Consider the following 14,350-nt stretch of genomic DNA (forward strand, 5'->3'; position numbering starts at 1 on the left):
TTGCTCTGGGGTGGCAGGGAAGGGCTTTAAGCCTTGGTTTGGGAAGTTTCCGTTAGGTCAAGTGGGTAGTGTTCCATGAATCTTACATTCATTTTGAAAAACGATGCAGTGTCAGAGATCTGTAGGTCACTGTGCTAATCTATGAGCTTTATAACAGTACAAAATAACACTTAAAAAAATTCTGACATAAGCACTGTATATTCATTATCAATAAATGAAAACACACTGACATGTGAAGAAGGCAAATTGCAAACATTTCTATCCCACCCATCCCAAGATAACTCAGTCATGACAATAGTATCAGCTTAATTTTTTTTTTACCTCTACCATAAACAGGACAAATTTGTTTTGCAAATTTGAAAGTTGTTCAGAGAGTAGATCTTAAATGTCCTCATCAGAAGAAAAAAAATTTTGTAACTATGTATGGTGATGGATTTTAACTAGACTTGTTGTGGTGATCATTTTGTAATACATACAAATATTGAATCATTATGTTATATACCTGAAACTAATATATGGTTACAAGTCAATCATACCTCAATTAAAAATTTTTTTTTACTTTTTAAAAAGAACTGTAATTATTCTTATTTACAGATGGGAAACTGCAGTAGAGAGATGTTCAATAACACAGCTAAGATTGTTCACCAGTGAGAAGCAGGATCTGGAGTCAAACTCAGTTTTGCCTAACTTCAGAATCCACTCTACAGCAGTCTTTTTGGTGGGGAGTCTGTAGGTGTGCAGAAAGAAAATACTACATCTTCTAATGATACTTTCTTTGTATGCATTCTTTGAACATGTTACTCTATGTCACTGCTTTTGATGATGACTCTTTTGTGAGTATTTGACAGTATACATGATGCTAATATAGTTCTCCATGTCTACAACTATGGGCTTCCCTGTTAGCGCAGCTGGTAAAGAATCTGCCTGCAGTGCAAGAGACCCCGGTTCAATTCCTGGGTTGGGAAGATCTTCTGGAGAAGGGATAGGCTACCCACTCCAGTATTTTTGGGTTTCTCTGGTGGCTCAGCTGGTAAGGAATCTGCCTGCAATGCAGGAGACCTGGGTTCGATCCCTGGGTTGGGAAGATCCTCTGGAGAAGGGAAAAGGCTACCCACTCCAGTATTCCGGCCTGGAGAATTCCATGGACTGTATAATCCATGGGGTTGCAAAGAACTAGACGTGACTGAGTGACTTTCACTTTCAAATCTATAACTGTATAATGAAATAAATAATTAAAAGTATACAAATGAATGGGGCTGTATGAACAAAACAATTTAGAGGTTACTGCACTGTGCTATAACTTACAGACTAGTTTTTATACATGTATCATATATTTGAATATATTGGCATACATGTTATTTTTTAATAAAAAAAGGATGATACATATGCTTTTTTCTATTTTCTATATTGTAATCACTTTTCCATGTCAATAAATATTCACCTACAAATGTATTCTAATGTAAGTACTGAGCTTCTTAAGTGTTACTTTTGATGAGATCTCATGATTTAGAACAAGGATCTGATATCCATCCTACATTCCAATGCCTTCATCCCACCCTCACTCCAATGAATGGTGGAGTGTCTGGAAGCCAGGGACTCTGTTTAAAAATACATCTCTCTTCTCAAAAGAATTGAAGTTCAGGACTCAAAAAAGATATTTGTGTTCATATCAGTATTATTCATAAGAGCCAAAAAGTGGTGTAACCCAAGTATTCACTCACAGATGAATGGATAAGCAAAAGTGGTAAATGCATATAGTGGAATATTAGTCCTAAAGCACAGGAAATTCTAACACATAGTACAATATGGATGAAACATGAGGACATTATGCTGAGTGAAAGAAGCCAGTCACAGCAAGACAAATACTGTATGAGTTCACTTATATAAGGCATCCAGAATAGGCAAATTCGTGGAGATGGAAAGTAGAATGGTGACTGTTAGAGGCTTAGGGGGAAGGAGAGAAGGGTTATTATGTAATGGGTACAGAGTTTCCATTTTTCAAGATGGAAGATCTTGGAGATGGACGTGGTGATGGTTGTCCAGCAACTTAAAATGGTTCAGATAGGGGGACTTCCCTGATAGGCTGGTGGTGAGCAGTGTGCCTACCAATGCACAGGACATACATTTGAACCCTTTTCTGGGACGATCTCACATGTCTCGGAGCAACGAAGCCCATGCATCCCAACTACCAAAGTCCACAAGTTGCAGTCCGTGCTCCACAACAGGAAAAGCCAGCACAACGAAAAGCCCGCACACGGCAGCAAGGAGTGGCCACCGTCTGTCACAACTAGGGAAAGCCCTAGTGTAACAACAAAGACCAGCACAGCCAAAAACTAATAAACTGAAAAAAGAAAAAAGTTAACATGGTAAAACAACAACAATGCATCTCAGTATACTCGACAGACTTAGTGGAAGCAAAGTCCCAGGTACCAAGTCTTCATTCTGTACTAGGCATCCTGCAAGGTGTGTGATCTCATTCAATTCTCACAACAAATCCCTTAAAGCAAAGGGACCTTAGGGATGTGGATGAACCTAGAACCTATTATACAAAGTCAGTCAGAAAGAAAAACACAAATATCGTACATTAACGCATATATATGGAATCTAGAAAGATGGTGCTGATGTATTTATTTGCAGGGCAGCAATGGAGATGCAGACATAGAGAAAAGACTTGTGGACACAGGTGTTGGGGGGCGGGAAGGAGAGGGTGGGACAAATGGAGAAGTAGCATGGAAACACTATCATATATAAAATAGATGGCCAGTAGGAATTTGCTGTATGACTCAGGGAATTCAAACCAGGGGCTCTGTGACAACCTAGAGGGGTGGGATGGGGTGGGAGGTGGGACGGAGGTTCAGGAGGGAGGGGACATACGTATACCTATGGCTGATTCATGTTGATATATGGCAGAAACCAACACAATATTGTAAAACAATCATCCTTCAGTTAAAAACAAATAAATTTTTTAAAAGGGACCTTAGGTTCAATGGCTTGAACTGGCTCAAGGTCATGTCACTAGTAGATGAGGAAGGCTTGTCTCATTCAGCTCATGCCTGCCTGTCTGAATCCAGGGCCCAGAACTTTCCAGTGTCTCTTATAAAGGATGTAAAATGACTGTGGCTAAGTAGTAAAAGACCGGAAACTTAGTCTGCCTCCACCACAGCCCTTAGTGGTCCAGTGCCTTGTATATTGTTAGGTATTCGGTGTTTAATCTATTGAATACAAGGGTGAATAGGGTCCAGCAATGAGAAAAAGACCAAGCATTCCAAGGTCAGTGCTGATGGAGTGCTCATTTCCTGCCTTCTCACTCTTAAGCTATCTCCTCAAGTGACTAATATTAGGCTTGGGGCCGCTCCACTGATAACACTGCTTACCAGAGAGTCCACTGCCTGCTGCCCGCACTGCCTTCCATCAGGGACAGCAAGGATCTGTGGAGGGCTCCCGATACACGTGTAAGTCAGAATGGTACTCTGAGATGGTAGGGGAGACCTGGGGACCATAAGTCTGGTCCTGTCAACCTGAACTGTCATGGGTATGTCACTTGTTAGTTCATCATGCGTGAAATGAGGGTTCCAATGCATAATATGGGGGCAGCCCTAATACTCTATCTGCAGAGCAGATGAAAAAGCACCCACTGTATGGGATGGATGATTCTTTCCAAATTCAGGGCTCTTCAGAAAAAGCAAGTTCAGAATTTGATGAATGTTTACCTTAAGAGCTATTGGAATTAAAATTGAGAGATGTAAGAATCTGACAGGCAGTACAAAGAAAAGGAACTGCTTATCTTTTAAAAGCATTTTAATACTGAGCTTTCACCAAATAAACAAGCCCCCACTTCACAAAGTGAAGTGCACAGAACACTGGTCTGGATAAGGCTCGAACATCAGGGACAAGAAAGTGTGGGAAACACTGTTTATGTGTTTTCTTCTGGGAGATCTGCCATGCACAGGAGTGGATTTGAAACTGATCAAAAAGAACTTAAACTCTGTTGAGTTTTTTTTCAATTTATCTATTTTTAATTGAAGCATAATTGCTTTATAGTATTTGTTGGTTTCTGCTTTTAACAATATAGTTCCCACGCTTATTTGTCTGCAGCTCCCTACTTGTTATCTTGTGTGTTTATTCAATGTAACAACTCAACATCTGGAGAAGTCACGGGGAAATGTTAAACCATAATTGAGTAATATAAATATTACCCACACAAAGTGTCTTAATCTCAGTTGTAAAGTGGGAATAATATTCCACCAATATCATGAGTAGAGATGACGATTAACGAGTTACTGTTTGTAAAACATGTAAAACAGCCTGACACATAGAAGTACTAACCAATCATTAAAACTACATATTAATGTGCTGAACTGATTGATAAAAGAACTATGTTTAAATCAAGCCTTAAAATAGCCATAACACCAAGAGAAAGAAAAGTCATTTCTTACTAGGTTTTTCACAAAAGCTCTTTGCTGATTCATTAAAGTTCTGGTGTGAAATCAGACAGAAACATTAAATTTTTGTCAAGTCAGCCTTCTTTATTCTGTCAGCACGGAAGGTAATGATTCTTACAAGTTTAAGTTTGTGTTAGAATACTAAACAGGAGACTCCTGACAAAGGTCAAGAGCATCAGGCACGGAGTCCTAACTGGGCCACTCCTGCCATGTGGCCTGGACAGTCCACTACTTACTCTCTCCACAGCTAAGTTTTCCTCTCTGTAAAATGGGGATACCACTAATGCCTGTCATCACAGGATTGGTGGGAAGGTTCAGTGCACTAACACTAATAGCAACAGTAAAGCCAAACAACAGAGACAAAGCAACTGAGTTCCAGATTCCAGCGAAGTTAGTTATCCACAGTATTACAGCAAGTACCTGGGCCTGGATTTGAACCCAAGCAATTAAATTCCAAAGCTCCTCTTCACGTCTGCCTCCCATTGATATAAGGACATACTCAACATAGCACCTAGCCCATGGGAGCTGCTTTTTTTTTTTAAACATCGTCACTGATTTTAAAGGTCCCGGAAATGGAATGATATTTTAGAGCTTTAAGTGCTCTAGAGGTAACAAGTAGGAGGACAAGTTCTTTAAAAGCCTTTGATTTCTTTTTTCCCCTCCCTTCATTAACTCCTCTCAAGGCATCTAGAGAAGTTCCTTTCCCATGGGAAACAGCTGCTATTTTTGTAGCACAGCTGTAAATTGTGTATTATTCCTACCCATTTGAAGCTAGGTGACAATATGCTATCATTCTGACCCAGCACTGAAATGAAATTGTAGTCACTTTTTCTTATAAGCAGAAGTGCCCTAGTCACACAGTTTCTTGGTAATTTCCACCTTTCAGGATCTTAAAAAAAGAAAAGAAAAGAAATGCCTTGCTTTTACAAAGTCGTTTGCAGCTGGCTCAGTGATAAAACCTCGCCGTGTCAGCTTTCAGGAATCCTGTTTGTCTGTGTTGTGTTACCCAAGTAGCTTGTTATCTTTGCAGCTTAAGGGCTGACTTGGAAATTCAGGCTGTCAACTGTTTAAAGAAAATGGAAGTCCTCACGCCACTATTTTAATTAACTTTCCAGAGAGCAAGGTTTGGTTATGATAGTGTTAACTTAAAATACTCTGAAGGAAAGAGGGCAGAAACAAAATGAGGAGGAGGATTGTTGTTTTAAAAGGCATTCTAGGAAGAAGAATTTGAACATAGCCATGATGGCGAAACAGTATAGGGTATGTAAAGAAAAGAGAAGAGAGTCGGGAACAAATATTAAGGAGTATGAATGGTAGAGCGTGGCTAGTTAAAATGTATTAATGCAGATTATATGGGGCCTTGAATGCCAGGTTAGGGTTTTGGAAGGTGGATGTCTATGCAATGGGAGATAAGAGATGTGTGGAAGTCAACAACGATCACATTTATGTCTTAAGAAGATAACAGGGGGATATGTGTGGGTATTATGTGGTACACAATGGAATCGGAACAGATCCAGGAACTCACTGACTATGTGAGTGAGTTTGGCCTAAAATTTCCATCCATTAATTTGTTAAATGGTGATGATAAAACTGGTAGGAACTGAATGAAATCAGGCATGGACTATTAAAATAATGTTACAGAAAGCAGTCAAACAATCAACACACACATGCATACTTTTACAGTCAGGCTGACTGGAGGAGACTGACGGCTGAGAAAGCCGGCGTTCTGATAGAAGGAAAGAAGGGAGCTGTCTGAGGTGGAGGAGAAAGGTGGGAGGGAAAAGGGAAAATCCTGAGAGATGATTCAAGAGAGAAAGGAGCTTATACAAGGGGAGGCAGTGGGGGAGTTGGTCTGGGGGCTGGGATGCTGGCGGGTTCAGCTTTAGAAATGCTAAATATGAGAAAGAATAAGATATTTACAAGGAGTGGGTGGCCCAGAGCAGCCTCAAGAATTAGGTGTTCAATCAGTGTTTTAATTGAAAATGCCACATGGCTCTACTCCAGGAGGGTAGTACTTGAGGATCTTTATTGATCCATAATTAAACCTCAGTGAGCAAACTCAGTGAAGTTCTAAAAGCCATGGCATGTAAGCCAAGAGAGATGTGGAGTTCAGAACTGTCACTGAGGGAGCTCTGGATAGAAAAACAGATTCTCTGGAAGGAATCAAGGAAGTATCAGGCGTGTATAAGTTCCCTTTCAGCACTTCATACTTTACCTCCTTTGAGGAATTTGCCTTTGCTTGTTCCCACTGGAGAAACATCACTTAGAAAAATAATCACAGATAACTCCAATCCCAATTACACAAAGATGTTCATCAAAGTATTATTTATATCAGCAAAAAATGGGAAGCAATTCATATTTAAGACAACAGAGGAGTGGTAGATTATGTCCATCAATTTGATGGAATATGAAAGCGGCGACTGGAGGAACCATTCTAAGCACTTTATATATATTAATTCAATCAGTCATCATAGCAATTCTATGGGGTATACACTAATAAAAGCCCTATTTCACAGATGAGGAAACTGAGGCTTGGTAAATTTAAATAACTTGCTCAAGATTGCACAGGTAATAACGGGCAGACCTGGGACTTCAGTGAGTCTGTCTGGTTCTAATGTCTTCACTCTAAACAGTATATAACATTGCCACAAAGGCTACTTTTTATTTTTGCCCGATTTTCCTAAATTAGTTTTATAACAAAACTTTGGAGGAAAAATATACCTTCTCCATTCAGGGGAGGAGGAGATCAAATAGGGAAGGAGTGGTGGCAATGAGCAAAAATTCTGCTTCTTTATATACCCAATGACAAAAGCTCATATTTCCTATTCTTTCAATCTCATCAGCAGTAACTAATGCTCGTACAACAAACTATAATCTACAAAGTCCTTGAATCCATTCATAGCGCCAAAACTACCCAGCCAAGTCTCATTTTCCTTAGTCCCAATTTACAGATGAGGAAATGGAGGCTGAGAATGAGCACAGGGCTCATTCAATTTCACGGTGCTGGTTTCATGATTCCCAGTTCCAAGCTCCTTCTACTACTCAGCATGGTTTAGACAATTTCAAGACACTGTCCACCATTTCTTTAGTAATCACTCAGGAAAGCACCAGGAACACACTGAAATTAAGGAAAACGATTAACTTGGGTTTGGCCAGACTAACTCTCCAAACTTGACATCTTAGGGCTAAAAGGTCTGGGCTACCCAAGTACAGTTCTTTTTAAGACTTCTTCTGCCTCAGGCAAGCCATTTTACCTAAAGGAGGTTTGCGGAATCAATCTTTTTCTCTTTCATTCTTTCCCCTGCCATGTGATTACAGCTTCTTCATACCTGTGTAGGTCCCAAAAAGCTCTTCAGAGGTTGCCAAGAGATGGGACAGGATGATGATAATGAAGAGGGAAATAATGATACTTTAATAGCTAATAATAACAGCCAAAGTGTATAGAGAGCTTGCTGCATGCCAGATACCGCTCTGGGCAATGTTTCCATACAGTTAATCTCACAACAGACCTGTGATGGAGGTGCCATTATCTTGATGGGGAAATGAGGCTCAGAGGGTGTCCATCACATGCTTGACCAGGAGAAAGTGGGGGAGGAAGGGTTAGCAGTGCACAGACAGTGGAGTCTGAGTTGTTGGCCCTGAAAGCCTTCATTTATAAATCAACTTCAGACTCAGCCCCTAGCGAAGGAATTCCTTGCATATCTGATCTTCCTAGGAAATATGGCTCCTCCAGGGAAGACAAGAGTGGAGAACACGGCTGCTCTTGATGTTAACGACCTAGAGACTAATTTATCTTCTTTTTAATGCCTTGACATTTTCTTTTAATTAGAAAAAATTATCAAAGAAGCTATCAGGGAAGATTTGTTGGAGAAGGAATAGGCTACCCACTCCAGTATTCTTGGCCTTCCCTTGTGGCTCAGCTGGTAAAGAATTCACTTGCAATGCAGAACTTGGTTCAATCCCTGGGTTGGGAAGATCCCCTGGAGAAGGGAAAGGCTACCCAGTCCAGTATTCTGGCCTGGAGAACTCCACGGACTATACAGAGTCGGACTTGACTGAGTGACTTGCACTTTCAGTAATTTTTATGATTCCTTCAAAGCTTATTCACTAACCTAAAATTTTTTTTTAATCACAGAACAGAGCTGAAAAGAGAATGCGGTGAGTGGATCGTGGCATGTTAAGTGGATGCCTCAGTCATTCTACCAAATTAAATGGGCAGATGTGGAAAGTGCACAAGTTTCTGAAGTGAAGCATGACTCTGAGACTGCAAGTTTTCAAGCCTGGAAGGCATGATCTGGTTATCAGTCTGTTAAGGAGCACACTAGTCAAAGACTTGGCGGGGAATGAATACTAGTTGATCTGTAAATAATCTACTGGTAAAGTTTACCCGGAGTGGAACATTAACACGGTAGAGGCGAGGCTTTCAGCCAGTTGTCAGCCTGTGAGCTGTTTTGAATCAGAGGCCTGGCCTCCACCTTTAACCCTTTCTACTACTCCAAGGGCAACTATTGCATGAAAAGAACAGACTGCAGACGACAGAGGAGGGTGAATTCAAATATAAACACTCTCTGATGATTTGGCCAGTTAGGCAGTTAGGACCAGTAAGTGTCTTGGTGGCAACAATACAACTGTTAGGTCAAGTGTATGAAGGATGAGGCCCCTTCAGGGCAGCTGCAAAAAGAAAGCCCCTATTAATCCCTTAACTAAGCAGCTGATGGATTTAATCTTTTTGTGCTTATAGTATATCTCTTCAAACACAGGATTAGTATAAGTTTAAAAAATCAGAATGGGTTACCCAAGCTTTTTATAGATTTTTTCATTTGCTAACAGATGACAGAAAATAGAACTTTGGAGCATTTCTGAGAACAAGTTCTGTCACTCCAGCTTGGAAAGCTTCATTGCCTGGATTCAATCCCAAAAGAATAGGTTTCTATTTGAAGAGGAAAGAGACCTCCGTCTCTCGCCTAGGGATCTACTTTCTTTTGATTTTGCATCCATTGTTATTTAAAATAGCATTAAAAGATTCAGTGAGTTATTCTGCATAGTTATATCAGAAAAGGAACCATACCTGGTGTAATCCCCTTTGGCTTCCTAAAAAAAAAAAAAGATGATCAGTTTGTACTGATGTTAATCAAGCTAAAAGAATTTTTACTCTTGATCATTCTCTACTCTTAAAATGCCCGAGTTTTGTTTCGAATTTTTTTTTTCCACAAGGAACATTTTCCCTATCTACCACACTGGAGAAAAATGTGGCATTTAGGACATTGCTATTACTCATTAATTTTTCTTGTTTTTAACAGACAAGACAAATCTATCTGAAAACACATAAATGATTATTTCTCCTTTTAATTTTCGAAGATCACGTGATAAATGCTTGTCTACCAGAGCAGCACACTTTTTAGTCTGGATGCAGACCTTTTAAATCATTACACAGATAAACCAACACATGCCATTTACTTTCTTTTTTTAAACCAGCATAGAACCCACTGTTTTTCTACTATGCATGGCTTTAAGAATTAAAGGGCTCTTTAACTCAACCTCAAGAAAAAGTATACAAAAGTTACTAAATTTAAATGCAGATTACAGCTGTTGTGACAACTGCCACCTCCCAAATTCAAGTCACCCAGAGCTCTTTGCCAGGAATATGGTCTTAACGCTCCTTCCTCAGTGAAGTCTAAATTTCATTTTCTTCTGAGACACACAATGCCACATTCTCCCTCATCATTTAAACCACACGAAAACAGAAAACGGTGGCTCACATCTTATTCTGGCAAACAACCAGGCGACTTTAGAACATCAGCTACTGGCCCATGCAAAAGTCTCCGAATTTCAGGCAGTTCACAAAACCCAATACACAAAACAAGCAAGTAAAAAGCGGTTTGTCAGTTCTTACCTGTAGAATGAGTGCCGCTAACCTGAAGATAGTTTCGCTGTCTACTTCGATTTGCCCCTGTCGGAGGAAAAGGAAAGCATCACTGAATACAGGCTGCCCTAGGTCGTAGCAAATGGCTGTGGAGTTTGGGAAGCTGTCACAGCTTGGCACCTCCAGTTTACGATCAAATGCAGATCATACCATTCCGGAGGAAAGGGAGGGGGGGGCGTGGAGAGACACATCCAGGGTTAAGGGGAAGCCACAGCGTGTGTGTGTGTGTGTGTGTGTGTGTGTGTAAAAGAGAGAGTGTGCGCTTTAATTAGCTGTGGGAAATTGTGTTTTGAGAGCAGTATTCTGGAACACACATGACTGAAAATTCAGACAGACTCTAAATGCATGAATAATTTTTATCTAAGTTCATTTTTACGCTCCGATTTTCTTAGTTTGTTTAGTGTTTTCCTGCATCATAGCAATTATTTTGGTATACATACACAATGCAAATATTATAAAAAATGTAAGTTCCACTTCTGTGTCAATGAGACTCTTGAATTAATATTTATAGTTTTATAGAGAAAATGTAAAGCCTTAAGAACCAGTTACAGCAAATGCTTAAAAGGCCAAAATTCTGTTGCTTTATATTGAAATTTGATGAATCCTAATTTATCCTTTTTCCAGTATTTTATTTTTTAAGATCCCAAAGAAGAATAGGAGTTTGAGGCTGTAATTAACAGGAATACTTACTCAGGAAGGGATACACAAGTGTGTGTGGTGGGGTGGGGGGTGGGGAGCAAGGGATGGGGGACTGCCTCTATCAATAATACTCACATATACCTTCGTTTATTTTGTTAAATGTGATGACATAAGTAAATACCATTATTGCATTGTATGATAAATTCAACACTGAGTAGTAGACTAGGGTCATTATTTAAAAAACAATTTTTGGGGGTAAGATGCTAGCTTATAAGCATTACCACATGCTAAAACGATTCCATATAACCCTCTCCTTGTGTAAATCCTGTATAATTAGTACTCAGACTGCATAGTGTTTAAGAACACAGGTCTGCGAATTGCCCTGCACATTTTCTTTCTCCTTTCTACCTGTTGAATCTGGGCTGAAGAGTTTTGTAATTACACCAAGTGTATCAGTGGTAAGTAATTTAGTAGTTTTAAAGTAAATGCACATTAGGTAGGTTTATAGGAGCAGTTAGCTCAGTGAGAATTTCTGGAAGGTTTATGCTTCTCTCTCAAGTTTCCAAATGACTTGACTGGGCTTCTCAAAAAAAAAAAAAAAAAAAAAAAAAAAAAACCCAAAAAACAAAAACTAGTAACAACAATTCTTTTAGAACTCATAAAATAAAAATATACAACCCCCAAATCAGGGATTTTACAATGTCAACAGTGATAATTATCTGTGTTTCCCTTTTATTACAGAATGAAAACAAATTAACTTCATTTTCCAACATCTAAGTATTCCTTCTGAAACCTGAGGCAGAGGATCTGCTTCAAAGTTTTTTGCTTCAAAAGCTGACAGGCCCAGAGCCTTGGAATTCAAAGCTCGCCTATAATCTCTAGAAACAGATTATAAAATCAAAGAAGCCAGGTTGATTGCAGAAATCAATTGCCCTCTGTCTTTCAGGCAAGAGACAGTGGTTTTCTAATCTGGTGAAAGATGATGAAGCAGTTAATCCAACAGGTGAGGAAGGCGCTGATCAAGATTTAAATTTTAGAAAGGCTGAATCCCTTCTCTTCAAAGAAAAGAAACTCATGCAGAGGGAGGAGAGCTTCGGGGGGGGGGAGGGGGGCTAAAAAACATCTTTGAGTTTGAAATTAGACCTGACCTCGTTAAGTTAAATTTGTCTTAAAATTGGAGAGGAGATCAAGTGTGTTAGTTCAAATATTAAAAAAAAAAAAAAAAAAACTAAACTAAAGATGAATAAAATATATTGAAAATTACTGCCAACTCCTCTGCCACCCTGTGACCCCTCTGCTTCATCAGAATCTTAGATGAGTCATTTGAACAGTATTTTACACACCAACTTTTCAATTTAGTAAATGGAAGTCCAGCAGATAAAAAGACCTCAAACAGATACTTTTAAGGAAGCTGCCAAATATTTCTCTAACTTAGAGTCATTAAATATTAAAAATGCTGAAATGAGGAGCTGAGGTATGAAAAGTACCAGGCTGGGACAGCTCTAGAGGAATAGGGAAGCAAATACGAACCTCACCTGTGGATTTTTTCACCTACAGTTCAGTTCAGTTCAGTCGCTCAGTCGTCTCCAACTCTTTGTGACCCCATGGACTGCAGCACACCAGGCCTCCCTGTCCATCACCAACTCCAAGAGTTTACCCAAACTCATGTCCATTGAGTCAGTGATGCCATCCAACCATCTCATCCTCTGTCGTCCCTTTCTCCTCCCACGTTCAATCTTTCTCAGCATCAGGGTCTTTTGCAATAAGTCAGCTCTTTGCATGAGGTGGCCAAAGTATTGGAGTTTCAGCTTCAACATCAGTCCTTCCAATGAACACTCAGGACTGATCTCCTTTAGGATGGACTGGTTGGAGCTCCTTGCAGTCCAAGGGACTCTCAAGAGTCTTTTTCAACACCACAGTTCAAAAGCATCAATTCTTTGGCACTCAGCTTTCTTTATAGCCCAACTCTCACATCCATACATGACTACTGGAAAAACCACAGCCTTGACGAGACGGAGCTTTGTTGGCAAAGTAATGTCTCTGCCTTTTAATACGCTGTCTAGGTTGGTCATAACTTTCCTTCTGTTAGGTAGGTAAAAATAGGAAAAAGGAGTCCAAACTGGTGGTGGCTAAAAGACAAGGAAGGGAAAAGCCCGCGAAAACAGAACAAAAGAAGGTCCGAGGACCCGAGTGAGGACCTCCGGTAAAACAAACAGCACTCCTGACTGGCCCAATTTACATAGGACAGGCCCAGGGAGACATAAACATATAGAGGAGCCAAAGCTAACTCTTTCTCTCTCTCTTTCTTTTTCTCTCTCTCTCTCTCGCGCGCGCTGATTTGTCTAAGAGCTATAACATGGTCCTTTTGAGACCTGAGAGCTATAACACGGTCTATCCAAGACCCGAAAGCTATGACACGCCGAGGGGGCTTTAATGTCCATCACTCCAAATCTTTGTTGTGACGAGACAAAGAGCCGAGGAACATACACTCGCATGACACTTCCAAGGAGTAAACGTCTTTTAATTTCATGGCTGTAATCACCACCTGCAGTGATTTTGGAGCCCCCAAAAATAAAGTCTGACACTGTTTCCCCATCTATTTGCCATGAAGTGACACGACCAGATGTCATGATCTTAGTTTCTGAATGTCGAGTTTTAAGCCAACTTTTTCACTCTCCTCTTTCACTTTCATCAAGAGGCTCTTTAGTTCTTCTTCACTTTCTGCCATAGGGTGATGTCACCTGCATATCTGAGGTTATTGATATTTCTCCCAGCAATCTTGATTTTAGCTTGTGTTTCATCCAGCCCAGCATTTCTCATGATGTACTCTGCATATAAGTTAAATATGCAGGGTGACAGTATACAGCCTTGACATACTCCTTTTCCTATTTGGAACCAGTCTGTTGTTCCATGTCCAGTTCTAACTGTTGCTTCCTGACCTGCAAACAGATTTCTCAAGAGGCAGGTAAGGTGGTCTGGTATTCCCATCTCTTTTAGAATTTTCCACAGTTTGTTGTCATCCACACAGTCAAAGACTTTGGCATAGTCAATAAAGCAGAAATAGATGTTTTTCTGGAACCCTCTTGCCTTTTTGATGATCCAGCGGATGTTATCTCTGGTTCCTCTGCCTTTGCTAAAACCAGCTTGAACATCAGGAAGTTCATGGTTCACATATTGTTGAAGCCTTGGAGAATTTTGAGCATTACTTTAGTAGTGTGTGAGATGAGTGCAATCGTGCGGTAGCCTGAGCATTCTTTGGCATTGCCTTTCTTTGGGATTGGAATGAAAACTGATCTTTTCTAGTCCTCTGGCTACTGCTGAGGTTTCCAAATTTGCTGGCATATTG

General features: G+C 40.0%; 1 protein-coding gene across 1 annotated transcript in view; it reads right to left on the minus strand.

The window, feature by feature from the left end:
- FRMD4B (FERM domain containing 4B) overlaps nucleotides 1–14,350 on the minus strand; it is a 196,861-nt gene that overhangs the window by 66,213 nt on the left and 116,298 nt on the right. The window contains exons 6-7 of the mRNA XM_010861983.1: nucleotides 10,336–10,392; nucleotides 9,511–9,533 (exon numbers count right to left, since the gene is read on the minus strand). Of these exons, the coding sequence (XP_010860285.1) occupies nucleotides 9,511–9,533; nucleotides 10,336–10,392 (80 nt within the window). The remainder of the gene's footprint in view (nucleotides 1–9,510; nucleotides 9,534–10,335; nucleotides 10,393–14,350) is intronic.

Source organism: Bison bison, unplaced genomic scaffold, assembly GCF_000754665.1.
Source record: "Bison bison bison isolate TAMUID 2011002044 unplaced genomic scaffold, Bison_UMD1.0 scf7180017864474, whole genome shotgun sequence".
In the NCBI taxonomy this organism is placed as follows: Eukaryota; Metazoa; Chordata; class Mammalia; order Artiodactyla; family Bovidae; genus Bison; species Bison bison.